Genomic DNA, 26,862 nt, shown 5'->3' with positions numbered 1-26,862 from the left:
TCAAGATGTGAATCTCCAAAAGATACCCGCATAATGCCTGGTATTGATGTGGAAAAATGTACAGACTTATTGCTAATACTTTTTTTTTTTTAAAAAAAAAAAAACATATTCAATGCACTAATGCCGAGCATGTTTTCAGCGCAAAATTTGAAATTCTGCATGAAATCACAATTTTTCGGACATCGCCCCTGCCTCCCAAATAGTAACAATGAAATTAAACTTTACTTAATTACATACCTCTAGACTCGTGCAGAACTCAAAACATGTATCTCCAATCATTATCCAAGTTACAGTATGTTAAGAACGTAGAATACTACGAGAAAATGCCATCCTTAAAGGAAATACCTGCTGTGACATCCGTGTCATGGTCCATCCGTTAAGGGTTAAAGCAAGTCTAAATATCTTGGTAAAGTACACCTTCAGTTTTCATCTTAAGCAGCCTTGTGTTTTCTTAATTTCAAACTATTCGTAAGTAGGGTCCAATTAAACAAATGTTAAGAAAAGGTCAAGAATTTTAGATTAGTTATTTTGGTAGACACCCTGTTATCTTTAAAATACCATTTGTTTTTTCTAAATCTCAAACTTACTTCCAGACTCATTTTTGGTTCTCTGGATGCTTTCATTATACTTTGGTACAACTTTAGAAAATTGAAATTGGAACTCAGACCAAATAGTGTGTTTGATACAGGTAACTGAAAGAAGTTATAACATTTGCCATGTTTAGTTGCCAATTACAAAATTACACTAATCATGTTCTATTTTTTAGCACTGTAATTCAAAGACATGGTACCAACTTTCACATAACACAAAATGTAGCCAACTTTGTATAATGTAGTATAATCACATATTCTTCTTGTAAATGTAAATATTGAAGGAACTCTGATAATAAATAATAAAAATAATAAGTGTCACCTGGTAGCCACCAGCTCCCTACATACTTGTAGTGCTTACCAGTTATACATTTTGAGAAGGCTTTAATGTTTTATATCTTCTCATGTTACTCATTCTTATGTGATTTTGCTATAATATCCTGAGTAAGGCCTAATTTTGGTAATGTGTTTTATGTGTGTGTAATCCATTATTGTAGCATTGTATTTTAATGTATTGGCATGTGCTATGTTTTGTACATGCAGTAATCCTTGGGTGCAAATAAACTGAACTATACATGTATGTGTGTGTGTGTGTGAGAGAGAGAAAGAAGATAGATTGTATAAATGTACATGCACCAATCAGTTGTGTAAGAAGCTGAAGTTCTGTTACGTTATCAAATATAAGAAGATAATTTCATCGTGTGAGAACTGGAGGAACGTGGCACCAAATATGTGGTGTTGAGTGTTTCTTAACATATCTGCTAGAGTCTTGCATGATCAGTTGCAATCATTCGAGTGCTCCACCCTCGAGCATGCTATCATCTATTTGATTTTCATATATAAGATAGACTAAACGACATTTTAACATCATGATGATGTCTATGTTCACTTAAGTTTCAATATCACTGCATCTTTCACTTCACAGTACATATTTGAGGGTCCACTTCAACAGACAAATGATGGTTATACAGGGTGACACATATTGTATCTACCAACTTCAAATCACAATGGAAAGACTGTGATTGCTTGTACTAACTTCATGTAGTTATGAAATAAAAATATACACATAGTAATTTAATACAGTGTACAATACAGACATCAGTGCACCATGAAAATAACATCCTCTAAATGTCCTTCTGCTTGGATGCACTTTCGAGGTGAGGCAGGAAGGCTTTTATGACATGCATCTCAACATGTCCTGTGAAATAGCACATATTTCATGGCAACTGACAGTTCACATTACCCATGACCCTCCACTGTCTAACCTACCTCAGAATGGTGTGTGTGTCTGGAACGCGTGCATGGTGATGTTCATTGTTCCACCACAGTGCCTGGTAGAATATAAGTAAAGTGCTCCCCTGTGCTTTACACCATGCCATGAAGGGTATAGGTTAGACCTCACACTTTCTTAATCACGGCCGAAGGTGGGGGTGACGTGATCAGCACCATGCCCCTGGCCACTTTTATCCCCAGAGTTTCCTCCAAGTACCCACTTTATACGACGCTGGGTCGGTGCCAGAGCAGATTGAACAGGTGGAAAAAATTACGGCTCTCCCCCACCAGAAATCGAACCTGGGTCTCTCGCATAGTAGTCAGATGCCTAACAACTGAGCTACCGCAGCAGTGCCTGGTGCCTGTTTCAGTGAAGGCTTCCACGGTGTCTGCATCTGCACCGGACAACACTCCATGGTATACTAATTGCCCGACTACCAGCTCTTCTCGAATGTAGGAATCCTACGAATTTGCATTCTGGCAGGGTTGTCAACTCAAATTGGTAGATACATTATGAGCCACCCTGTACATGAACTGCCGGACTTCAAGTGTATGCCGTTCGATACACGGTGGAGACACACAGTGGTTCAGACCCCACTTTAAACTGTAGGTCCAGTCCCGATTAGCCTTACTGTGCATAAAGTGGGCTTGAGAAACCAAATCAACCATTAAGTTTATGCCACTCATTTTGCCTGGTCAGGTGCCTCACTTTGAAGAACTCTGTTTGGAGTGAGATTGCCTCTAAATATTTTTTTTAAAAAAATTATTTATAGATATGTCAATCTGAATCCATATAGAGGTCTCGAAAGTAAGTAGATACATTAAGAAACAATCTGCATTTTTGGAGTTAAATTCCTTTGGTTCTCACATGTAGTTTTTTTTAATATATATATATTTTTTTAACATATGGACGGGTTAAAGTTACAGTGGTGTAAGTCACTTTTTTTTTTTTTTTTAAAAAAAAAAGACTTGGACACAGGAACCAGATCTATATAAGTCAATTTGTTAACAGAAAATGTGGAGTACATCAGAGATTCATTCAACTGTGAACAGATGACAGTTTAAGGTCTAGTGATAAAGGAAACAGCTGTTGTGTTGATCAGCAGAGTGCTGTAAGTCGGACAGTTTTTTTCTTTTTAAAAAAGTGACTTACACCACTGTAACTTGAACCCGCTCAATACTGTAATTTTGAATCTGTCTTCAGTAATTTATGTAAAATTGAACCCATCTAATGAAACTTTTCTACATATTTTGCAGATTGAGAGTGTTCAATTATGTCAGATAGTGAAGCTAGCAATTTCTCTGACAATGAAAGTGAAGACAAAAGTTTTAAAGGAAATGATAGTGAGGTGAGCCTTATTCTCTTTGTTAATAGTTAGAATTGTCTGTATTAAATAAGATCATTGTGCCGCTTACAGAGCTATATTCACTAATTTGAGCAGAAAGAGCTTCAGAATCATCAAATTATTTATGAAAAATTTTGCACCCTGAAATTTACTACTTTACAGATATTAGGAGATTTATGCATTTATAATAGATTGATAATTATAATTATTAATTAAATTTTATGAAATATCTCATAAATGCAATTTGAATGCAAGAAGTTGCTATTTTCAGTGCAATAAATGCTGTTCTTTGATTATGTATGCATAAAAAAGATGCAATTTTTCCAACACACAAAGTTTATAATTTTTTGAAGCACTGCAGGACCAATGTTCTCCATGATGATGTTCTTCTGGTCGTCCCTGAGTAGGCGCTTGCACATGGAGAACCTTCTCTCCACATTGCGGGAAGTTATTGGTGCAAACTTAATGCTTGCAACTGCTGCTTGTTCTCAAGGCAGCTTCACACTTATCTTCTCTCCTTGATAAATAGGGTGTGTATTAGTGTGGAAAAGTAAGGGAAAGTCTTTGAAATGTCATGGATTTTTACTGTTTCTCCATAAGATTTCATTAGAGCTTCAATGCTTCCAGTTTACAATATCGTTGCCAATCATTGTGAACGATATATTCAGTTTGGAATATGGAAATGCGCTGTGCATTTGTGAAGTAATTTGAAAAATTATTAGGTGAAAAAAATGAATGCTGTAAATGGGAAAGATACTTTTGGCTCTTTAATACAAAGTGTAACAGTAGTTTCCTTAACAGATATTGCACCTCCCCAATGCTGGTATTGGAACACTTGTTTTTTTTGTGATTTCATTTGATTTCGATGTAATTTTTATTATTTAGCATCACCAGGGTGGCTACTCACCGGGAATTATACGGGAATTATTGGCTCCGGGGATTATGTGTGAATTCTACGTGAATTTTTCTTCGTAGAGGTGAAAAATTGCAACTTTCATTAATCCAAATCCCATTCAATTTATATATATTAATAAATGCCCTGAGGCAAGTTTTTCCCAGTTTAGCTTTTATTTTAATCGAGGAAGGAAAAATAAAGGATAGCAGCATGGAAAATAATCCATTTACTTTGTTAGTGTCCTTTGCACTATCTATCTGACTAGTGCAGGATAAGATATCCTGAAGTTGATTAGGTAAATTTGAATTTCAAGTTCTTTTAAAATTAAAATTTTTCGTAGGTTAGTATATCCCGTAACATTTTGGACTTACGTTTATAGATGTAATTCGAATTTGAGTATGTGAAATGGCAATATTCCATTTCATTGAATTAGAATTTTTAGATAAACTGGAATTGCGCAGACCCTTTATATTGTTAATATATTTGTGTGTGTGTATGGGGGGGGGGGGGGGGTAGTGGTTGTAATACGTAAGGCTGAAATTGAGAATACATCTGCTTGTACCTTTGAATTTTTGGAAAGTTCGCCTTAGAAACCTACACTAATTATGAATAATGAAAATCCATAGATTAAGTTTCGAAACCTGGCATTAATATGGACAATAGATGTCTTAGATTTTGATTATTATTGATTACTCATCAAAAAGAAAATCTTAAAAATTCTCTTATCCAACTTTAATAAACAATATGATATACAATGTACACTCAATAGATGTTACAAGTAAACTTTTTTCAAGAGTTGAGGTGTTGATAGGGATAATTGGCTCCAAGGGCCAAAATAGGCAATGTCAGGCACATTTACATTCACTGACTTGTTGGTGTGTCATTTCATTATGATGTCATTGTATGTCATTAATAGAGCCCGGAAGTTCAGGCATTTTTTTTCCGTTAAAATAGGCAGGCAAAAAGGCATTTATAATGTGGAAAATAGGCACTAAAAATGAAAAAAAAAAAAGGCAAAATAAACCGAAAAAAGGTACATTTGGAAGTCACTTACTTTTATCTATAACTTCTGGCAACATGTTAAAATCTACATTGGGAAGAGCATTTCAATTTTCTCCGTCTTGATTGCACACAACTAGGTGTTTTTTTAAGTTCTCAACATTCATTGATAGTCATCTGTCAGAGAGAATGTTTTTCATAATAGAAAATGATCTTTCTACTTCGATAGAAGTTATTTGAGCATACATAAAACAAGCTAATGTAGCTGGACTCATTTCGGTAACAGCATTTTCACCTTTTAGAATATCACAAATTGTTTTCAATTGTTTCAAGTCCTCATTTGCACTCACTACCCGTTTGCACTTTTCCACAACAGCTGATCCCTTTTCTCCTGGCACTTCCATCATCTGCTGCATAGATTCCTCGAAGATTTTCATGGATGTCTCTGGCAATGCACCATAATGTGCAACAATAAACTTGAATAGCACAGGAGTTTTTTCACTTCACGAATTGAAGCCGCTTCATTTTCTGGAAGAGCATCTATCATCTCACTGATTTTTTCAAGGTTGTTAGCATAATATATAGCTGCTGATATCCAGGTTCCCCATCTGGTCAAGACTGGTTGCGGAGGTAAACTAAGTTCAGATGAAACTTCCTGAAATTTTCGGGTTCGAGAGGGAGATTTCAGAAATATCTTCTTTGTGTTCGAAATCAACCTGTCCACTTCAGCAGCCAATCATGCACAAGGAAATGTTAACCGAAAGGCAATATCCTAACTGAGCATAAAATACTTTTTTCTCACACTTTTCTCCTTCAGTAATGTTGAAACATGCGCGAGTTCAATATTACTTAAATAAGGCAAAATTATTCACATAATAAACGGAAGAAAAATAAATGCCAACAACGGTTTTTGGGAGAAAAATAATTTATATACACATTTTTTTAAAAAAAATTGTCAAATTTCATTGAAAAAGGCAAAAAAAAGGCATTATAATTAAAAATAGGCAGTGGGGTCCTAAATAGGCAAAATGAAAAGGCTTCTAAAACATTCGAAACAACATAAGAAACTTATATCCGGAAAATTTTTATCAATATATGCAGTAGTTAAAAAGAGGCATTTTGCCAAACTTCCGGGCTCTAGTCATTAAATCCCACTTTACATGGAAGCATTTCCTTTTACATTTGTACTAGCATAAATGATTCCAAAAATCTTGTAGTATTTTTTAATGCAAACAGTACTATACACCCTGTACAGTTTCCTGTAACACCCTGGTTAGCATTTTGCAATTGTGGTGCGAGGCATGTAGGAAACAGATAATATATACAGCGCAAAAAGCACACCAAGCTACATGGTTTTCATTTAAAAATTAATTTAAAGAGGAAGGAATGAAATGTATGAGATAAAATTATTATTTAAGTAGTGACAACATGTAAACAAACTGATGCTGTACACATTTTTTTTTTTTCATAAATAACCATCAACCTCACCAATATATTGAGATATTTCTGTTCAAGGGCCACTGTCCGGTGTTTACAATGGAAATGAGTAATGTATTTTTCGATCCGTGCAGTGCATGCACTACAAAAATATATTTATATTTAAGCAGTGCCATTGGTTTGTACCTAAAACTGTTACCAAAAAAACCTTTTTCTTTCGATTTGATTTTTGTTATTTAGCCTTGTCGGCCGTCAGTCGGTAGGTACGCCCTGTGGCCATCAAGGGCTGTTGCTCCAGAGGTTACTATTATACAGGTGTTAGGGGGAGACCTTCACAGAAGTCAAGTTCTCTTCCACACTCCCGTTAACTCCAAATTTCTGATCCACTCTTAGCTAATCTTGAAGCTGAGGGATTAAAGTGATGAGCAACCCATTCCCAGCCTGGGATTCTAACCTTCGACCGTGACGTCTTAGCGTGCTGTGCTATTCACTCTTGTCATGGAGTGTGGCATCTTGACCTATGGCCGGTATGATTCTCTGTATGGCTGTGTGTGTGTTATCCTGTGTTTTGTCCTTTTTGTTTGCTGAGTTCCCCTTTACAGTCTCAGCTTTAACCTAGAGACAGTGATTTTAGTCCTCGGAGACATGTATAAATTGTAGTTATATTATGGAGCTTGGCCCCGAATAATGTGATGGGTGCAAACAACTCAAGTGCTGAGGCACCCAAAACTTTTCGATTGAATCAATCAAGCATACCCTGAATATTCTTGTCGCTGTCTCTTTTGCAGGCTGAGGGAGATGATAAGTCAGATGCAGGGGATGATGACAAGTCTGACGCAGATGAGCGATCAGAAGCAAGATCTGATGCTGAGAGGTCAGATGCGGGCGATGAGAGATCGGAGGCTGGAGATGAAAGATCGGAAGCTGGAGATGACCGATCAGATGCTCCAGATGACCGATCAGATGCTGGAGATGATGACAAATCTACTGCAGACTCCCACCGAGACGATGAAGCAGAAGAAGCCGGTGCTGGCGAGGAAGATGACGAGACGCAGGAAGAAGAGGAGGAGCCTGAGGGAGAGGACTTAGGCTCCGAGGATGTGAGTTAACGCTTACTTAAATTGAACATAGTGATATCTTTAACACTCTTTAAGCTGTTTTTCCAGGTGTTTGCATGAGAAATTCCACATTGTTTTAAATATGAATAGTGGAGTTGCAAATCATACCTCCTTTAGTTCAATACAGATTGAGCTATAAACCAATGTTTTAAAAAAAAATCTGTATCAAGTAGAAAAACAAGATGATCAGAAAAACTTTTTTTTGGGCAAAATTTCGAATTCAGCTGACCCCCCAGAGAAGCATCGCCCCAATGTGATAAGTTAAAAATGGTACCAACATGCTTCTGTATATGTGTTTCACTTGGACTGCCAATATTAGGCAATTGTTATTGCTAATTTTGGAGAAAAACTATCCCAAAGTAATACATGCCTCGTATTTAACCAACCAAAAGTAAGTAAATACTCCTTCCCCCAGTATACCCAGAATACAATTTCGCTTCAGTAATTACTAACGACTCAAGACTCATGTAAAGATCTGAACATTATGTGAGTCACAGTATGCACAAAAAGTCACCTACTATATGATGATGGTGACTGGTGCATATTATGTACCAGGTACACATTAGTGAAAATACCTGGTGGTACATATTTGTACCAGCTGGGCATTTCAGGGTTAATTGGAAGATTCCATTTCTTCAAACAATGTGAGATGTAGAATAAAAAAGAATTAAAATAGTGGTAGACAAACAGGATTTCCTAAGAAAATATGATCATGTTCATTGCCCATTTGTATACCTTGTTTGTGGAGTACCAGGGGTGTGTCCGTGTGTGTGTGTGTGTGTGTAGGGTTGGGGATGTACATACACAATGACACACCATGAGTTCACCAAGTATAATGACCTGAATTCAATATAGCATGCTTAAGTGAGTTTGTTAGGAACTTTGCTGGAGTTTTGAGGTGTTCCAGGTTCTTATGGTACTTGTAATGTGCAGAACAAGGATCTTCCATTGCTTACATAAAATGAAATCATTGTGCATAACTTGCAAAAAAAACATAATTTATTTTACACGTATTGATACCAGTGAGACACTGCCACTATTCACAATACCACTGTTGTTTGAATGGATGCTTGTGAAAAAAACAAACCTGCTAGGGTTCTTTTCCATTGGTGTAAATTGAGCTAATTTTCTTATTAAACTTATACAACAATTTATTCTAACTGGTAATTACTTCTTTTTGATCAACTCCATATTACTATGTGGGGATGTAACTGTACAAGGCATGTCCATTGGTAATAAAACGAGCAAAAGAAGTTAGTTTTACAAAATCTTTTAGCTCTGAAAATACTTACCTTGAGTTGTTTTTATACATAGGCACCCATGGTGTATGACGAGAGTATACAAAAACATGTCCATGCTACGATAAGTCCCTCAGTGCCATGGGTGCCTATGTAGAAAAATTGCTCAAGTTATGTACTTTCAGAGTAAAAAGGTTTTATTAAAGTAACTTCTTTCTTATGTATCCACGTACCTGTATATTTTATTCAATTAATTTTAATGATCACAGTCACCATCTACATCAGAACTTGAATTTATTGAATGAAATGAAAAGGTATGCAGATATGTAAGCATGTTTCATGTGCATATTAATATAATAATTCTGGTTGTGCCCGTACTCAATAGATGCATGAACAGTAAGATGATATGTTTTAATTTTATGCAGGAGGATGAGTATGATGAAGAGGAGGACGAAGATGATGATGAACAGCCTCGCAAGAAGAAGAAGAAAGATCCGCTGAAGAGTTTCTTCTTGGAAGAAGCCGAAGTAGACGATGAAGTGGATGAAGAAGATGATTATGAAGAAGGATTTCAAGAATATCAAGGTGTCAATAATGATATCGAGGAAAAGGGATTGACTGCACGGGACATTGAAGGGCGGAACAGAAGGGCACTCTGGGAGTAAGTAGCTGCAAGTATAATGCAGTACAATATTCAGTTTTCTATACAAGCTTGCTACATATTTTTTTATCAAAATATTTTGAATTAAAATTGATAAATAATGCATTGTTGTTTTTTTAATGAAGCTGAACAATGAATAATGAAGCTGATGATACTACTTGAAAATTGTAACGAAACAATAACATAATAATATTTATCAATATTATTGTGTAATATTCCACTGCAATTTATATGCATCAAATTGTTTAAAATATTCAAGAAAACATATCAAAATATTAAAATAACTGGTATAAAAACACAAAATCAAATTTTTCCACAGTGTCATTCCATGTCAAATTAACCAATGGCCTTCTGATCCTTGACATCTCGGAAATTGATACTGTAATTGGTAGTACCAGTAAAGTTTACAAATACTGTAAAATTTCAGATTTTTTGGGTGGGTCTTAATTTTTGAGTTATTGACTTTCAAAATAACAAATATCGCCAAAATTTAACATTCTGAAATCTTTCAACAGCTGTAGATCAAAAACTATTTCACCTAGAGAGCTCAAATTGCTGTCACTTCTGTTTTAAATGAGCTTTAATTTGAAATGACACATGAATGTGCTATTTGAATTTTTCAAAAGCTCAGAATTTTGTTTTTGCAAAATCTCAAAAACACCCCTCTTAATTTTTTTGGTATGTTTTAAAGACTTCAAGTCATTATAATCAAATAATTATTTGTGTGCCAAATTTCATAATTGAACGCCAATGGGTTCCGATGGAAAATTAAAGTTTTTGTATTTAAATGTGATGAAGTGCTAAATTTGTTGACTTCCATATTAAACCTGTAACAGTAAGCTGAGTGGTTGATGTTCTGATCTTCACATTGATTTATTTTATAATTTTTGGACTACAGATATATGAAAATCTTTGTTGTTTCAGCTTGTCACAACGAGAGGAGGAGATTGAAGATTACTACAGGAAAAAGTATGCAGATGACACGGCAGCTGCAAGACGCTTTGGTGATGGAGGGGAGGAAATGTCTGATGAAATTACCCAACAGACTCTTCTGCCTGGTGTTAAGTAAGTTTCAAACAGTAGTGATATATTGTAATAGTGTGCATACTAATCTAATCATTTAGCAGATAATTGCAGAAATATTTGGATTTGTAAAATTATTGGAAATGTTATCAGTAAACTGAATGGGTTCTCATAGATCAATCTGTGAGTAAAAAGTCACGAAATAGGGAATTTTGATAATATAGTGTGCCATGTAGAATTACTACCAGTAACAATTTAAAATATTTCCTAAACCAATAATGGTAGAATGATGATTTCTGTTTCTTTTTGTGGCATTACTATCAAAGTTTACCACTACCCATGCTGCACGTTACTAAACATGGTGTCTTTCACAGTGTGACAGAAAGTTGAATGCCATTGATTTGCTGAATTTCAGTCTCCGATTAGAGTGTTTCTGTCTTTTAAATTTGTGAGGGCATCCAATCTACACCACAAAAAAAGTCCTAAGCACACACAGAAGAATTAGGTATACATGACCTTCGACAGAGAATAATAGATGCTTGTTTATCCGTTACACCACAAATGTTGCAAATCACTTGGCAAAATTTCCTTAACAGTTTGGCAAAGAAGAGACATTTAAACCCACGATTGGTAAAGAAAGTCTTCATGAATTAAGTAATGATAATTGTATAAGATTGATTACTTTGCAACTTCAAAGAATTTAATTGTGAAAAGTACCACTTTTAAACATAAAGATACCCATAAATATACCTGGTCTTCTCCAGATGGTAAAACTCATAATCAGATAGATCATATTCTCACTGATAAGAGCAGGCATACTAGTATAAATGACGTTCGTTCACATAGAGGTGCTGACTGTGCCAGTGACCATTATTTAGTAATTGCTGAATTAAGAGAAAGACTCGTAGTGATATATCATAAGCAACACAATCTAAAAGTTCTAAAATTTAATACAGGAAATTTGCTGATGAAAGAATTAAGAAAGATTACCAAATTAAACTGTCAAATATATTTGATGTTTTGCAGGATTTAAATGATGATAAAAATATAAATGAAACAGACGTAAATAAGAATTGGGAGCACATACGTAATGCAATAGAATCAGCAGCTAAAGAAAGTATAGGATACCATAAACCAAGAAAAAATAAGCTATGGTTTGATAATGATGATACAAATCTAAACAATTATAATAGAATAAAGCGAGAAGTTAACTGCATGTTTAGAAGTAAAGAGAAAGAGAGTACTTGAAAAACAAAATTAACGAAATTGAGGCAAACAGCAAAAACAAAAATATCAGTGATTTATATGAAGGTGTAAATGAATTTAGAAAGGGGTGGCAACCTAAAGTAAACTTGATAAAAGATAAAGACGGTGATTTTCTAGCTGACCCAAGTGATATTCTAAATAGATGGAAGAACTACTTTAATGACCTTTTAAATGTTCATGTAGGAGATAAATCAGAAGTAAATGAAGTACACACAGCAGAACCTTGAGTTCCAGAACCTAACTTGACTGAAGTTAAAGATGCAATTAAAAGGCTAAAGAATAACAAAGCACCTGGCATTGATTTAATACCAGCTGTGTTTATTTAAAAATAGTGGAAATTTGTTAATATGTCAAATTCATTAATTAATTTGTTTAATATGGAATAAAGAAGAAATCCCTCAACAGTGGAAAGAATCCATAATTGTTCCTGTGTTTAAAAGAGGTGATAAAATTATCAATAACAATTACTGTCAACAACATATAAAATATTATCTAACATTCTTTTAACAAGACTAACCCCATATGCTAAAGAAATTATAGGCGATTATCAATGTGGATTTAAACGTAACAGATGAACTACAGATCAAATTTTTCACATCAGACAGACACTTGAAAAAAAGTGGGAATATAATCAAAATGTCTTATCAGCTATTCATTGATTTCGAAAAAGCATATGATTCGGTCAAAAGAGATAAATTATATAATATATTAGTCGAGTTTTGAATACCTAAGAAGCTTGTTAGTATGATAAAAGTATGCACCAGCGAAACAGAAAGTAAAATTCGTGTTGGTATTAATGTGTCTGACAAATTTACAATTCCTGATGGGTTAAAACAAGGAGATGCATTATCTCCATTGCTCTTTAATTTTGCCTTAGAATATGCTGTTAGGAAGGTAAAAGATACTAACGAAGGACTAAAATTAAATGGTGTGACTCAGTTGTTAGCGTATGCAGATGATGTAGACTTATTAGGGGATGATATAAATACAATTAAGAATAATGCTAAAATATTTTTCAAAACTGCTATAGAGATAGGTTTGGAAGTTAACAAAGAGAAAACTAAATATATGCTTACAGGCCTAAACCAAGTGTTAGGTAATAATCAAAATCTAATTATTGATTACAACTCATTTGAACCAGTTTCCAAATTCAAATACTTAGGAGTAATACTAACAAATGAAAATGTTATTAAAGAGAAAATAAAAAGCAGGCTTAATTCAGGAAATGCATGTTACTTTTCCCTTCATAAACTTTTGTCTTCTTGTTTAATATTCTAGGAACTAAAAGTTAAAATATACAAAACAGTAATTTTGCCTGTAGTATTATATGGATGTGAAACTTGGTCCCTTACATTGAAAGAGGAACATAAATTGAGAGTATTTGAAAATAAGATCCTTAGGAAAATATTTGGACGTAAAAGGGATGAGGAGACAGGTGAGTGGAGAAGGTTACATAATTTAGAACTACATAATTTGTATTCATGTCCAGATATTATTAGAATAATTATATCAAAAAGACTTAGGTGGGCAGGCCATGTGGCACGAATGAGAGAGGAGTTTACAGGATTCTTGTTGGGAAACCTGATGGTAAGAGACCTATAGGAAGTCCAAGACGAAGATCGAGGGACAACGTTGAGATGGACCTAAAGAAAATCTGTACGGATGGAAAAGAGTATATAGATCTTGCTCAAGATAGGGACAGATGGAAGGCCTGTGTTGCTGCAGCCATGAACCTTCGGGTTTAAGAAGGCTAAAGAGTTAGTTAGTTTCCTAGTCTAACATTACAGAGGAACCTCAATTTTATATTCCTGGATTTTACATTTTCCTGCATTATACATGCATTCAGTCTTGATGAGAAGTCAGGATGTTTGCTTTGTCTGTGGGATCATTATGGTGAAGCTTTTTTTTCCCCCTCCATATTACCTGTAATTTAAATATCATTCATTAGCTACTGAACTGGCTTTGCTTTAAGATTACATCGAATACTTGTGAATACAGTGGATCTCCAGTTTTAATTTTTTCGAATTATACATTCAATTCTCATGGTCCCAATAGAGGAAAGTGCTATAAAATTTTTCCGCATTGTAAGTTCTTTCAACTTGGTCCCCAGAAAAACATAAAATCGATATTTCACTGTATACGTTAAAATTGAATACAGTCCAAACTGACGCACATTGTAACAATTTAGCAAACATTTTTCCAGTCTGATCAAAGGTTATCACATTAGTTGTTATTGATTTTTGCATTATAGTTGAAATATTACCCTCAAGAAAATTTACTACACTGTTACGGACTTAACAAAATGTAATCTTCTGTGTTCGAAGATTCTGTACTGCTATCATTAGTTTCCTTATCTGACACGACGATGGGAAAATTATGCAATGAAAGATTGTAAACCAATTTTTGGACTGAGAAATAAGTCCTTTGAAATTCTGATTCACTTTCATCAACGTGGCAACTATCTAGAAATGTAAAATCCAGGGAAGAAAACATGAAGGTTACCCAACTTTAATATCTCCAGAATACCATATTATAGTACTTACCGTTTTGTTAATTGTTCACCCCAGGGATCCCAACTTGTGGATGGTGAAATGCAGGATAGGAGAGGAGAAGAGCACAGTGCTGCTGATCATGAGGAAGTTCATAGCGTACCAGTTCTCCAACGAGCCCCTGCAAATCAAGTCGGTTGTGGCCCCGGAGGGCGTCAAGGGCTACATCTATATTGAGTCTTATAAACAGACGCATGTGAAGCAGGCTATTCAGAATGTAGGAAACCTCAGGATGGGCCAGTGGGCTCAGCAGGTTAGAGATTTTAGATTTTATTTCATCACCTGTGCATACATTCACATGTTACCTGTAAGTTAACCCTAGCTTACCCAAGGATATTCAATTTTAAAAGTATGAATATTTTTATAAAAACTGAAAATAAATTACATTCTTCCATAAGGTTTTCCCAATGTTGTTGTATTACTTTTATGTTAATAAAATTATAAAGCTAATGTACATCGGAGGAAAAGTCACACGGTGGGCCTATCAACCCCCCCCCCTCCACCCCATCCCACATGGAGCAAATGTAACAATCTCTATAAATATTCATAATGCTCCTTTAATTTAATCAGTAAAACAATATTTACCTGTTACACTTGTATTTATCTAAAGAAATCTGTTTGGTTTTATAAACAGAAATGTAGGTGATTCTAATCCACTTGCAAACCACTTTTCCACGTTGTTTTTTGTTCGCAATCAATTTTGTTACCTCTGTGGTAAATGTCAGGCCCATTCTGTTTCATGTACAATTTACATTGTTCTCTAATGTTCTTCAATACATTTCAGCAGTGATCAGAAGGTTACATATTAAAAGTAGCTTAGCTGCAGCTACTCCTGTATGCTACTTATTACTTCATTCTTTTGCATGCAAAATTATACAACTGTATGAATATTCAAAAGAAGCCTTCAAGAGTTATACTTAGGTAATAGGTTCCATTATTTATTATCATACATGATATCCATGATTTGAGATATTTTGAAAGCAGTATTACCATCTCTGATTTGTTATTACTAGTTTTTTCTACTCTTGTTGCTAGTTTTAAAAAATGTAGCACCGCTACAGCTACAAATTTTGTAGCTATAGTACTGCTGCAACAAGTGGCATGCTACTTCTGACCACTGCATTTCAGTACGTTCGCTTGTCATGCAACATGCAAGTGTATGCAGTTATGGCAGCAGATATAAACATGTGAAAAAACAGAGTGGAGGGAATATATTTTCAGAAGGGCCATTACCCCTAAATTCCATACAAAAAAACAATCACCGAAGAATGTAAGGTACTTTTTATATTTATTTGTACAACAGCATATCACACAGATGTATCTATGAACAAAAACATAAGATGATGCAAATTGTCATGAAAACTCATATGTGAGGGTACTGATTTGGGTGCATGCTAGCCTATATGGTCAGAGTGAGTTCAGGAAACTACATTATTATTCTGAAAATGTTGTAGTTTACTTACGTTGCAACCAGAATTACTACTAATTTCTATTATGTAAATTTTTGCTTCCAAAATATGAAAATATGATGATCATTTAAAGGTATTCATAATTTCTTGGTAAAGATAATCATTCTAAAGAGACAATCCACAACCCTCTGTAATTGTACATTGAAGGATGAAGGAAGCAGTCATGTGTTGCTTTTCAAATGTCTATCTGAGAAAGGATACAGATATTGTCAAAAATAACCATAAAAAATATCCTTTGTGTTTGAAAACCTGTAATTATATTTAAACTTTATCATGTTTTTAGTAGCTGTGGAAATTAATTGATGTGAAATATTTGTTTTTGTAGATGGTGCCCATCAAAGAAATGACAGATGTCCTTCGTGTGGTGAAAGAGCAAGTGGGGTTGAAACCAGGACAGTGGGTTCGTTTGAAGCGTGGTATGTACATTATACAAAATGGAAAGTCATTTTAATTTCTAGCATTATCTCTTGTGTTAAAAATGTAGTATTCTATGGAATTTCCTGAAGAAGTACTTGGAAATGAACCTTAAACAGTGAAATGGGAAAAATAATCATCATCTTTTGCAGTTTCCTGCTTCTGGCTGGGTTGGTTTAGAAGTCAAGCCTCTCCATTTTTTCTGGTTTTCCACCACTCCTCTCCTCTCTTTCCATGGTGTTCCAATCTTGTCCTCTTCTCCTAACACTCCGCTATCTGCTCTTACCACCGACATCTTGGTCTCCCCCTTGACCTTATTCCCACTCCTTGTGCATTGTAAGCTCTTACTGGTAGTCTTTCTGCATCCATCTTCTTCATGTGTCCGAACCATCTCATCTGTGCCTGATCTACCCCGTGCTGAAGCTTCACCACCCCCACTGTCTGTCGGGTCTCCTCATTCGTTATTCTATCCCTTCTAGTCTTCACCAATATACTCCTTAAAAATTTCATCTCCACTGCCTGCATTTTTCTTTTGTCTTTCTTTGTCATTGTCCAAGTCTCTGCTCCGTACATAATTATTGGCACATAGTATGTGTTATACAGGGTGTCCAGCACCAGCACCGACACTACCAATAAGAAACTTGTATAACTAAGCAACAAACAGGTTTATTGACATGAGGTTTTTTTTCGTCCAAACAAAATTCTCTCTCCTGCCAGGTGTTTTCTAGCAGCACTGACAATCCTCCGACGCAAATCTTCCACATCCAGTACTGGGGTTCTGTACACATTGTCCTTGTCCTTTATGCAGCCCGAAAGGAAGAAGTCCAAAGGGGTAAGATCTGGGGATCTAGAAGGCCATGTGATGGGACCACCACATCCAACCAACGACCTTTGAGGATTTCACATGAGTGGCATAACACCACAATCTTGTTGGATCATATATCCTTCCGGTATCTGAGGTAAGGTAAAATTATCAAGCATGTCCAAATAAACATCTCCATTGATTGTTCGTTCAATAAAAAAGAATGGACCGATGACCTCTTGCACTGTGAGATCACACCAGACATTGATTTTCTGACTGACTCGTTCAACTTCTCTCACGATATTTGATTCTCGGACCCCCATATGCGACAGTTATGTCGGTTCACCCCACCAGATACGTGAAATGTGCACTCATCGGAGAACACCATACAATGAAGAAATTCATTGTCACTATCAATCTTGGTTAGGATACTGGCAGCGAAAGTGTATCTGGTAGGTAAGTCATTAGGCTTCAACTTCTGAACCAACTGTATCTTATAGGCATGAAGACGCAGTCTTTTTGGACAACATCATTAACAGTTGATCCAGGCATACCAAGTTCCCTACTTGCACAGTGAATGGACTTGGTGGGGCTTCGCTGGAATGTTTAGTGAATTCTATCGACATCAATCAGGGACACCTTTCCACACGATTTTTTCTTTAACAGTGATCCAATTTCAAGGAGAGTTCTATGCCAGGTTGTTACTGAATATCTTTCTGGTGGTTCCTGTGTAGTTCAATGGCGAACACTGGGGGTATTTATGATAGGCCCCCGAAAGTTCACAGCAGACGCCATTGCATATTTCCGGCACACATCGAATGGCGACACATTTCGTACGCTGGTTGCATGTGAAAACGGAAGGTGTACCGTGCTGCGAACACTCCAAGAAGGGGAACAGTAAATATGGCCACTGGTAGGATGAAACTGTTCACAGGTGGCCTGGCAGGTTGCTGATCCACAGGGGTGGGTCTCAACACATTTGGGTCGTTGACTGTACCTGGAAAGTTCCAATATGTGGTGAAGTACACTGCCTGGCCTTACAGAGCAAAAGGGGACGATGTTCATGCTTCTTCTTAAGGGGGTTAGAGTCGTGGGGGGGGGGGGGTTTGCTCTGTAAGATGACATTTCTTCTGATGTTTCTGACGCTGTTCCGATCCTGGGATGTTACTTGGAATAGGATTTTCGGTGCTGCTACGTGACATACACCGCTGAAAACCAAAGGAGGCTGGTGAGCTCCAAAGCCTTCAGGAATGCGTTCTTCTTCCGGCCTCAAAAAAATCGCTGGACTACTTTCGAAATTACTTGAACTCGTGGAATTCCCGAACAGGGGAGGAAACAGGTTGGACATGGGAAAAACTACATTGCTCTCAGTCATTCAATATTAAAAATATATAAAAAATGTGTAAAGTAATCGTCTTTTATAGGCAAGTGAAAATCATGAGTAAAAATAAGTAAAGTAAAATAAAATAAACTGCCCAATAAGTGATATAAAGTATAAAACAAAGTTTGAATGAAGGCTAAATAAAATAAAAGGCGGAAAATGTCATTTGACGCCTTAACACTGGAACACCATTAACATGAAAATATGACTTCATCAAAAGTAATATATGTATATATTGACTAAAGTATATATATAGCCCCTGACTTCTCCCAAAATATAAAATAATGTGCAATATAAAACTAAAGTTATGATATATCACTAAATGCCCTGTGTTGGGACATGATCAATATACAGTGAAATAAACGAAAATATCTAGAATTAAATATTGATAAATACATAAAAGTAATATGTAGATGGTATAAAATATATCCCCTGGTATCAGAAAAATAACCCGACGAAATCCATTAATATCATGTCAGAAGTGTCAAAGCATTGTAAAAATGAGGAACTGACGAAAAAAAATAATTACCCCAAAATTTGGTAACGTCACAACTGTTAAAACGGACCTAGGCACAAGTAAATTCGGGATCACTAAGATATAATAAAAGAGTAAATGACATGGCTCCAATGACGTTAAGATCATTAATTACGAAAAATACATAAAAATGGATGAATAAATCAAGGCGACATAGTGACGCACTGTTAACGCTCACTAGTCAAGGTTGGTTTGCGCTTTCATACGCCTGACGTATAGCATAAATAAACAGTTAAAATGAAGTTCCAAAGTAGTAATAGGATAACAGTAAATTCAAAACTGAAACTAAACTGGGTTATTGATTTAGAAAACATTTCTTGGCTATCTGTGAAGTAAATTTACGGTTCTGAGAATAAAGGGAAAAAAAATACATAAGGCATTGCGTTAAACAGAAAAGAGGAATAATAATAATGCTATAACCCGTCGTGGATTTTCTTCGTCACTTAGCATAAATGCTCGTCGCGTAAGAGATTACACTTGACCCATGACAACTGTAGGCATCTAAATCCACTCTTTTGAGTTTTTAGCCTAATAAGGTAAACAAAACTACTTTTTATGGTCGCCTTAGGAAAAAAAATTGAAACGGAACCGTAAATGAACATCATGACGCCGGGAGAAAATTATAGGATTTCGTATGATATTACTTCAACTAAAGTCTATGACGTGTGGGAGATTAAAATATAAGCACAATTACTCACTATTACCTACTTTACAAAGATTAACATGAAATTAATCTGTAAGAAGTAATTAAATTTCATTCGGGAAACTTTTGAAAATTCTGAAGGAACGAGAAAAACGCATAAATAAGCACCCTTGAAGAGACTCTGATTCTCACCTCGTTGGGAGGCTAGGAATTTCAGTGTCGACGCCACCTGAGTGTAATCTACAACAAAGAAAGGTGTCATCAAATTCTCTCTCTCCGAGACTGAAATAAGATATGTTTCTTCCGCTAACTCGAATGTGAAAATTTCCGCACGGAAATCTGGCGACTTACATGGGAGGAAAATCCTGGACTTGAGTCTTGCGACTGCACATATCCTGAGTTCGAAGGAACAAAAGGAAAACAACGAATGAATCGTGCTTTCGGTGCAGAGATTAAACTTGCGTGTTTAAACCTATCGTAAGCTGACGGAATGTAAACGTGATTATACCTAAGGGGAGGGCTTGATTGATTATACTATTCGCAATACTTCATCGTTATTTAATGAAAAAAATGACAACCAGTTTTGCCTTAATTTAAACAACCTTTTTAACTTTTATCGCTATTTAGTGATTTGCGATGCGATTAAATAACCACACGAAATCTGTTGAATAATGCTGAAGAGTGTTTATTTAAACATTAAGGAATGCCGTAACTTGAAATATAAATATCATAATATAAATACACATGAAATTTAAGGTATTTAAAATTCAAAGCTAGAAACGCAAAAGGAGGAATATTAAGCTATCCTTTAATAAATAGCTGAAGGAGACAATAAATATATGGATAATAACAAAAAAATCTCGTTAATATGTGAAATACTCCACGCCTTGAATACCGCTTACGTCTCGTTCTACTTTTCATTACAAGTTGGCTTACGCCTAACTATGGTGTTTTAACAAACTAAAAGTCATGCAGACTAAGTCATTCTTATGTCATTGCGCTACAATGACAGTGTCATTCCTCTTGCTACGGGTACCTCTGTGTACACAATTAATTCGTAGGGGAAGACGTAACCTTAAAACTAATGGAAGGGAGCATCACACTTACTACCTTGAGTAGCTGACATCATTGCTCCTCTATTCCTTAAAACATATATATAAACACTTGCGCACTCTTTTATATTTCACTACCGGTATTTCTGCTCGTACAACTAAAAACACCTATTATTAATCCTTAGCTAGAACATTGAATCAACGAGCGGGTTATACTCTAACCGAATGGTAGCGTCACTCTTACTACTTACGCCAGCGTATAGTAGCGGACATATAATTGCTCCTCTATTCCTAGAAATATAATTAGCGTTTCGTTTTTTCACATATTAACTTTACTTTAGTAAAAAAAATATTCCTTAAACAAGGTAAAAATAAAAATGCTCTGCGACTGACTCGTGTATTCTCTCGACTATCTCCTTATCAATTTGCACTACAATTATTAGTACCAAGCCTCCCATCTTTGGGGCGAGGAGATTTCAGTCATTTTAAATTACGAGTGAGTCGACCACTGATCCTTGTGCATTTCAAAACAATATACGTGATCCTCCTTGCGATAATCTTTAACAGTTTAACTTAAAACACATAAACACAAACGGCGTTACTTTTCGGATCATTAACAAGTTACGGTCTGTTTTAAAAATATATATGAAATTGAAACTTTAAAGGACTTTAATTAATTAAAAACACAATTAACTTCAGCAATACTCTCTGCTGTGACCCACTAAGTACACACACCATGGTGTGATTGAGTCGTATCGTTTATAGCCGAAATATCATAAGTTACGCACCAAATTTACGTTAAAAAAAAACCAAATTGTTCAAGAGACTACTGCAAAAACAAGGGTCATCAAAATCAAGTGCCACTTTCAAAATTTAGATAAAATCCTGGGAATTGATGAAAATTTCCCAGGTGGTAGTTCTGTCATAGCCATCAGGGCCTGACCGAAGGTACCGGGTTCGAGCGAACCACGGCGTTACTAGGAGCGGAATGACAAGGGCTCGTCAGTAGACATGCCCGGGCTGGCCAAATTCTGGGCAGAATATGACACTCGAATGTCCGACATCGAACCTTCCGGCGCGCGGAATGACGGACGTACCTTATGCCACATCGCACCGACGCGGAAAACCGCGACGAAGCAAGAGCGCAGAGCTGTTGCCTTATTGCCCGTGGCTACCAAAGGAAACATTCTATTTTCGTTTCCTCCGCATTGTAATGTGCTTTAATGCAGCGGGTGATTAGCCTATTGGGTGGGTGTGGTGGGTAAGGACTGAATTAAAGCTGATTATCCACATTAACCATCATTAACATTAAAACTGCGTGCTATGCAGCTTTCCCCAAAAATAAAGATTCGCGGAGAAAAAACAATTCTGACATGTCACTATTTAACAAATTTCAATTTTCATTTATTTCAGAGTGAAATAAATGAAAAAATTCCGCAACTCCACTACGTAGCGTTCCTCTGAACGCGGGGATCTTAAATAGGGATGTAACTTGCCCCTCCCGATTAGTACTTGTTGATGGTAGAGACAGCCCTGAACGGGCAGGTACAAATATCTAACTATTCATTAAAATAGACTCATGATTCGTTTCTAGACTGAAGAGAGCAATGCAAATGGCAGAATGGGTGTAGACTAGCTTACCCTGTTCGGTTTAGAAATAAGACCAGTAGCTCCTGCTTCTCCGATGATTCCAGATTAAAAGACCTCGTGTCGCTCTCATGCACACCTATTTAAACCCTCGCTTGGCCTCTCGTCACCTCTTGCCAAATTCCAGTGTTCTTACCATTTCCTGTAGAAAGCTTATTCTACACATTTCTGAGCAGGAGCTGACAAGGTCTGCCAGGGTCAATATTTCTTAATCGAACAGGGCATGGTACGCCTGCTGGTACTTTTGTCGAAACATGCTCTGGGCAGTTTTCGGAAACTTAAATTCTGCTAACCAATAGCAGCATTCGACTTTTTGCTGCACTGTAAACACCATTTCCACACAAAACAAACGCATGAGAAAATTCCGACCGAGTGAATACGCAACAGGCTAAGAAATGAACAGGCACGTTATCGCTTTCAAAGGACTTGCATTGTTGCCACTGCCACTATAATAAAACTTGTTGAGTTTCTCTGTCTTTTAAAAAAATCCGCATGTCAATAAACTTGTTTGTTGCTTAGTTATAAAACTTTCTTATTGGTAGTGTTGGTGCTGGACACGCTGTATATAAGCTTCTTGCATTTCATAGGTACATCCCTGTTCTATATTAATATTCGAATGCTTTGGTATAGTCCACCACCCATTTGTTCTCTTCTGTTTACCTAATTTATTCTTACACTTCTCTCAATTATGCTTCCTAGTTATTTGAAGCTATCTACAACCCTAATCTCTTCCATGTCCATCTTTATTCTTGGTTCATTTCTGGCTCTGTTTCTTGTTGTTATTAGCACCTCGCTCTTTTCTGCACTGAATTTCATTCCTGCTCTTCTGATTTCCTCATTCCAACTATCAAGCTGTGTCTGTATTTCTTGTTACCTGTTTCCCCTTATTACTAAGTCATTACTGAACAACAGGGCCTTCATCTCTTCCTCTCCTATCTTCTTCCCCACCCCTTCGTTAATTGCATCCTTTGTAATTATGAAGAGCAGTGGGGAAAGAGCACTTCCTTGTTTTAGTCCATTACTTATACTGCACCACTCCGTTCTTTCCACTGGTGTCTTCACACAGCTCTGGTTGGCCTTGTATGTGCTCTGCATTCTACACACTATCTCTTCCTAGACTACTTTCTCTCTTGGAGCCTTCCAAATCTTTGTTCTGTCCATGCTGTCTTATGCCTTTTCTATATCTAGGAATGCCATAATCAAATCATTTCCATACTCTTCCATACTTCCTTTCCTGTATTTGCCTATGGTGAATATCAGGTCTACTGTTGATCTGCCTCTTCTAAATCCATACTGTTCATCTCTCTCATGTTCAGCTCTTGTTACTTCCCTTATTTTTTTCTCTAATATTTTCTCATACACCTTTGCTGAATGGCACATAAGTGTTATTCCTCTGTAGTTTTTACATTTCTTTCTATCACCCTTCTTGAATATTGGAACTATTAGTTCCTGTGTCCAATCTCTTGGCACTTCTCTCTCTTGCCACACTGTTTTCAACACACTGTATCCACTGACCACCAATCACTCCTGCTCCTAGTATCATTTCCACTGGCATCTCATGTACTCCAGGTGTTCTACCTCTCTTCAGAGCTTCCTCCACTTCTTTCCATGTGAGATTCATTTTTCTTTCCTGTTTTCTTTTTCTTTTCCTCTCTCTCTCACTACTCCATGCAATACTTTCTTGTTCCCATCTACATCTTCTTCTAACATTTTGGCCCATTCTTCCATCCACTTTCTTCTTGTCCATGTACTCTTTTTGTGCATTTTGTGATTTAACTTTAAACCATTTTTGTTTTTCACTACCTCTCTAGTTCTTTCATTCCACCATGGTGTTTCTTTCTTCTTTCTTTTCTTGCTTGTCCTTCCACATACCTTTTCGGCTGCCTCGACTAATTCTGTTTTAAATCTTATCCATTCTGTTTCTACTCCTTCTTGTTCATCCCTTGGCACTTTTGTTCACACAGTATTTCTTGATATTTCTCTTTTATCATTTTATCCTTCAATTTCCACACTCTTATCCTTCTCTCTTGTTCCTCCCGTCTATCTTTTATTTTCCATCTCCTCACATCTCCTACTAGTAGCCTGTGGTCACTGTCTAAGTTCTCACTGGGTATTACTTTAATGTTGTTCATTATCTTTACTTCCTTGTTTACCAATATATAATCTATTTCAGACTTTTGTTCATTATTCCAACTGTACCTTGTAATTTTATGGCTGTCATATTTCTTCTTAAACCAGCTATTACCTACTAACAATCCATCTCTTTTACAAAAGTCCAGTAACCTCCTTCCCTCCTCATTCCTCTGTCCCCATCCATCTGCTCCAAGTATTTCCATATACCCTTTCCTGTCTCTTCCCACTTGTGCATTAAAATCACCCATCACAATTTGCCATTCCTTTCCTACATGTTCTTCCAAGTCGTCTTCAAATTCTTCTTTCTCCTCCCTTGTACATCCTGTTTGTGTGGGCATACACTTGAATTATTTATATTACTTTCCCTCTTACATTCATTTTTAGTTTTATTATTCTGTCATTTACCCTTTCTACTTCCTCACTTATTCCACCTGTTCTGACTACTAATCCAACTCCACTTCTCCTGCCCTCTTCAGTGCCTGCCCAGTACAGTTTATATCTTTCCTCATTTTCATTTCTTCCTTTCCATTTTGTTTTGTTCATTCCAAAGATGTTGATTCCTCTTCTCTCCATTAGATCCACAATTTCTTCAGTCCTTCCTGTCAGTGTTCCAATATTCAATGTCCCTATTCGTAGCCCATGTAGTCTCCAATTTCCAGTCCGGCTTGCTTCTTTCTTTAATCGTGCCTGTCACAGCCTACACCTGGGTGGTGGGGCTGCCACCTGTTGGTTCTCAGGCACACCCTTGTCTTCTCTCAGGGTTCCAACTCCCTTAGCCTTTCTGGATCCCTCCAGGCCCACAAGGCAGTGGGGGCAAACACTTTTATGGCAGTGTTTACTTGCCATGACACAAGGTCGTCGATGGGTATGTGTGGTATTTGCTGAGTATGTCCATGCCACTGGACACCCTCCACACCTTGATATCTTTGCTGCCTCTGTCCGAGACTGCTTATTTGGGTTTTCCCTTATTCGCAGCTTCCCCTCATATCTGAGGGAGGTTTCACTATCCACCACCTGTGACCCATTCAGCAGCTGAGGCTTGCACTGGAAAAATAATATAAGTACATATTATGTTTTCTGTGCATATTAATTCTAATCATTCTTTGCACAAAGTGAGAACAAAACCGGTAAGTACCATAATTTAATAAAACTTAGGTATTGGACAGATTAATCAGTACTCTTTCAGTATCGGTTGATATATCCACCTCACTGTATCGGTAAAATTATCGATAATTTAACTGATCCGATATATCTGTAAATATCTTACAATATTGTGCCATTTTGTTATAATTTTTATGAATATAAACACATGATCTCCATTCTGATACTTTTCTTAAGAAATAAATATCTAGAAAATGCAGTTTATTTTGCATTGCAAAGGCTTGGTTCATCAGATAACATACATTTATTAAGGAGGTCAATGAATCACTTGGAATTTTATATCAGGTTGGTAGAATATCGGTTATCAGTATTGGCATATTTAATGTCGGTACTTTATCTGTATTAGCCTAAATTCATATCGGTTCATCCCTAGTAAAATACAGTATTGATTTTTCCCCGCTTTAACTTTAATAATTTATTTTGTTTCTCCAAGGTTTATACAAGGATGACATTGCCCAGGTGGACTACGTAGACTTGGCGCAGAATCAAGTCCACTTGAAGCTGTTGCCTCGTATTGATTACACGAGGCCAAGAGGTGCATTGAGGACAACGCAGACAGTGAGTATTAGACAAGTTAGCATAAGTAATTGATGGTTCGATTAATATAATGTAAAATTCTGAAATTATGCAACCGTCCATGCTCTAGTAATGCTTGAGATATGCACTAAAATGTAAATACCAGGTGTGCTGGTTAATAATTCTTAATTTCGTCGCTGGATGGTTCTGGAAGCAAGGGTTGGTGCACAGTCTCAACTGTTACGTCAGTGTGTTGCCAGGACAGTACCTGCCAAAATGCCGTGGATGTGCAACCAAGTGCGAGTGATCATGATATTGGGTTTGTGTGGGAAACATGTTGACCTTCAAACCAAATAAGGAGCATATGCGGCACGTCCTGCTTTTCTTGTTCATTCAAAAGAGAAACGCGAGTGAAAGCCATTGTATCCTTGTGGAAACGTACGGTGACAATGTCCTGACGCAAGATGCGTGTGTGCGTTGGTTTCGACGATTCAGAAGTGGTGATTTCGACTTGAAAGACAAAGATTGCCCGGGCCAGCTGGAAAAATTCCAAGATGCCAAATTGCAAGCACTGTTGGACGAAGACGATACGCAAACGCAACAATAACTGGCAGAGAAGTTAAATGTTGGTCGCCAAACGATATCTGATTGTCTTCATGCCATGGGTAAGATCCAGAAGGCAGGAAAATGGGCCCCACATCATCTGAACGACAGA

General features: G+C 36.6%; 1 protein-coding gene across 3 annotated transcripts in view; it reads left to right on the top strand.

The window, feature by feature from the left end:
* Window positions 1–26,862, top strand: part of Spt5 (Transcription elongation factor subunit Spt5) — a 110,775-nt gene that overhangs the window by 5,961 nt on the left and 77,952 nt on the right. For 2 of the 3 annotated variants that reach the window (XM_083133170.1, XM_083133168.1), the window contains exons 2-8: window positions 3,120–3,211; window positions 7,328–7,639; window positions 9,321–9,556; window positions 10,481–10,621; window positions 14,413–14,647; window positions 16,189–16,279; window positions 26,065–26,189. In XM_083133170.1, coding sequence (XP_082989296.1) covers window positions 3,137–3,211; window positions 7,328–7,639; window positions 9,321–9,556; window positions 10,481–10,621; window positions 14,413–14,647; window positions 16,189–16,279; window positions 26,065–26,189 — 1,215 coding nt within the window. In that variant the 5' untranslated portion in view covers window positions 3,120–3,136. Of the gene's footprint in view, window positions 1–593; window positions 689–3,119; window positions 3,212–7,327; window positions 7,640–9,320; window positions 9,557–10,480; window positions 10,622–14,412; window positions 14,648–16,188; window positions 16,280–26,064; window positions 26,190–26,862 lie in introns of all 3 variants that reach the window. The other variant, XM_083133169.1, reaches the window with a different exon arrangement.

The sequence above is a fragment of the Lepisma saccharinum genome, chromosome 12, assembly GCF_977018435.1.
Source record: "Lepisma saccharinum chromosome 12, izLepSacc3.1, whole genome shotgun sequence".
Lineage (NCBI taxonomy): Eukaryota > Metazoa > Arthropoda > Insecta > Zygentoma > Lepismatidae > Lepisma > Lepisma saccharinum.
This window is presented reverse-complemented; position numbering and strand designations above follow the sequence as displayed.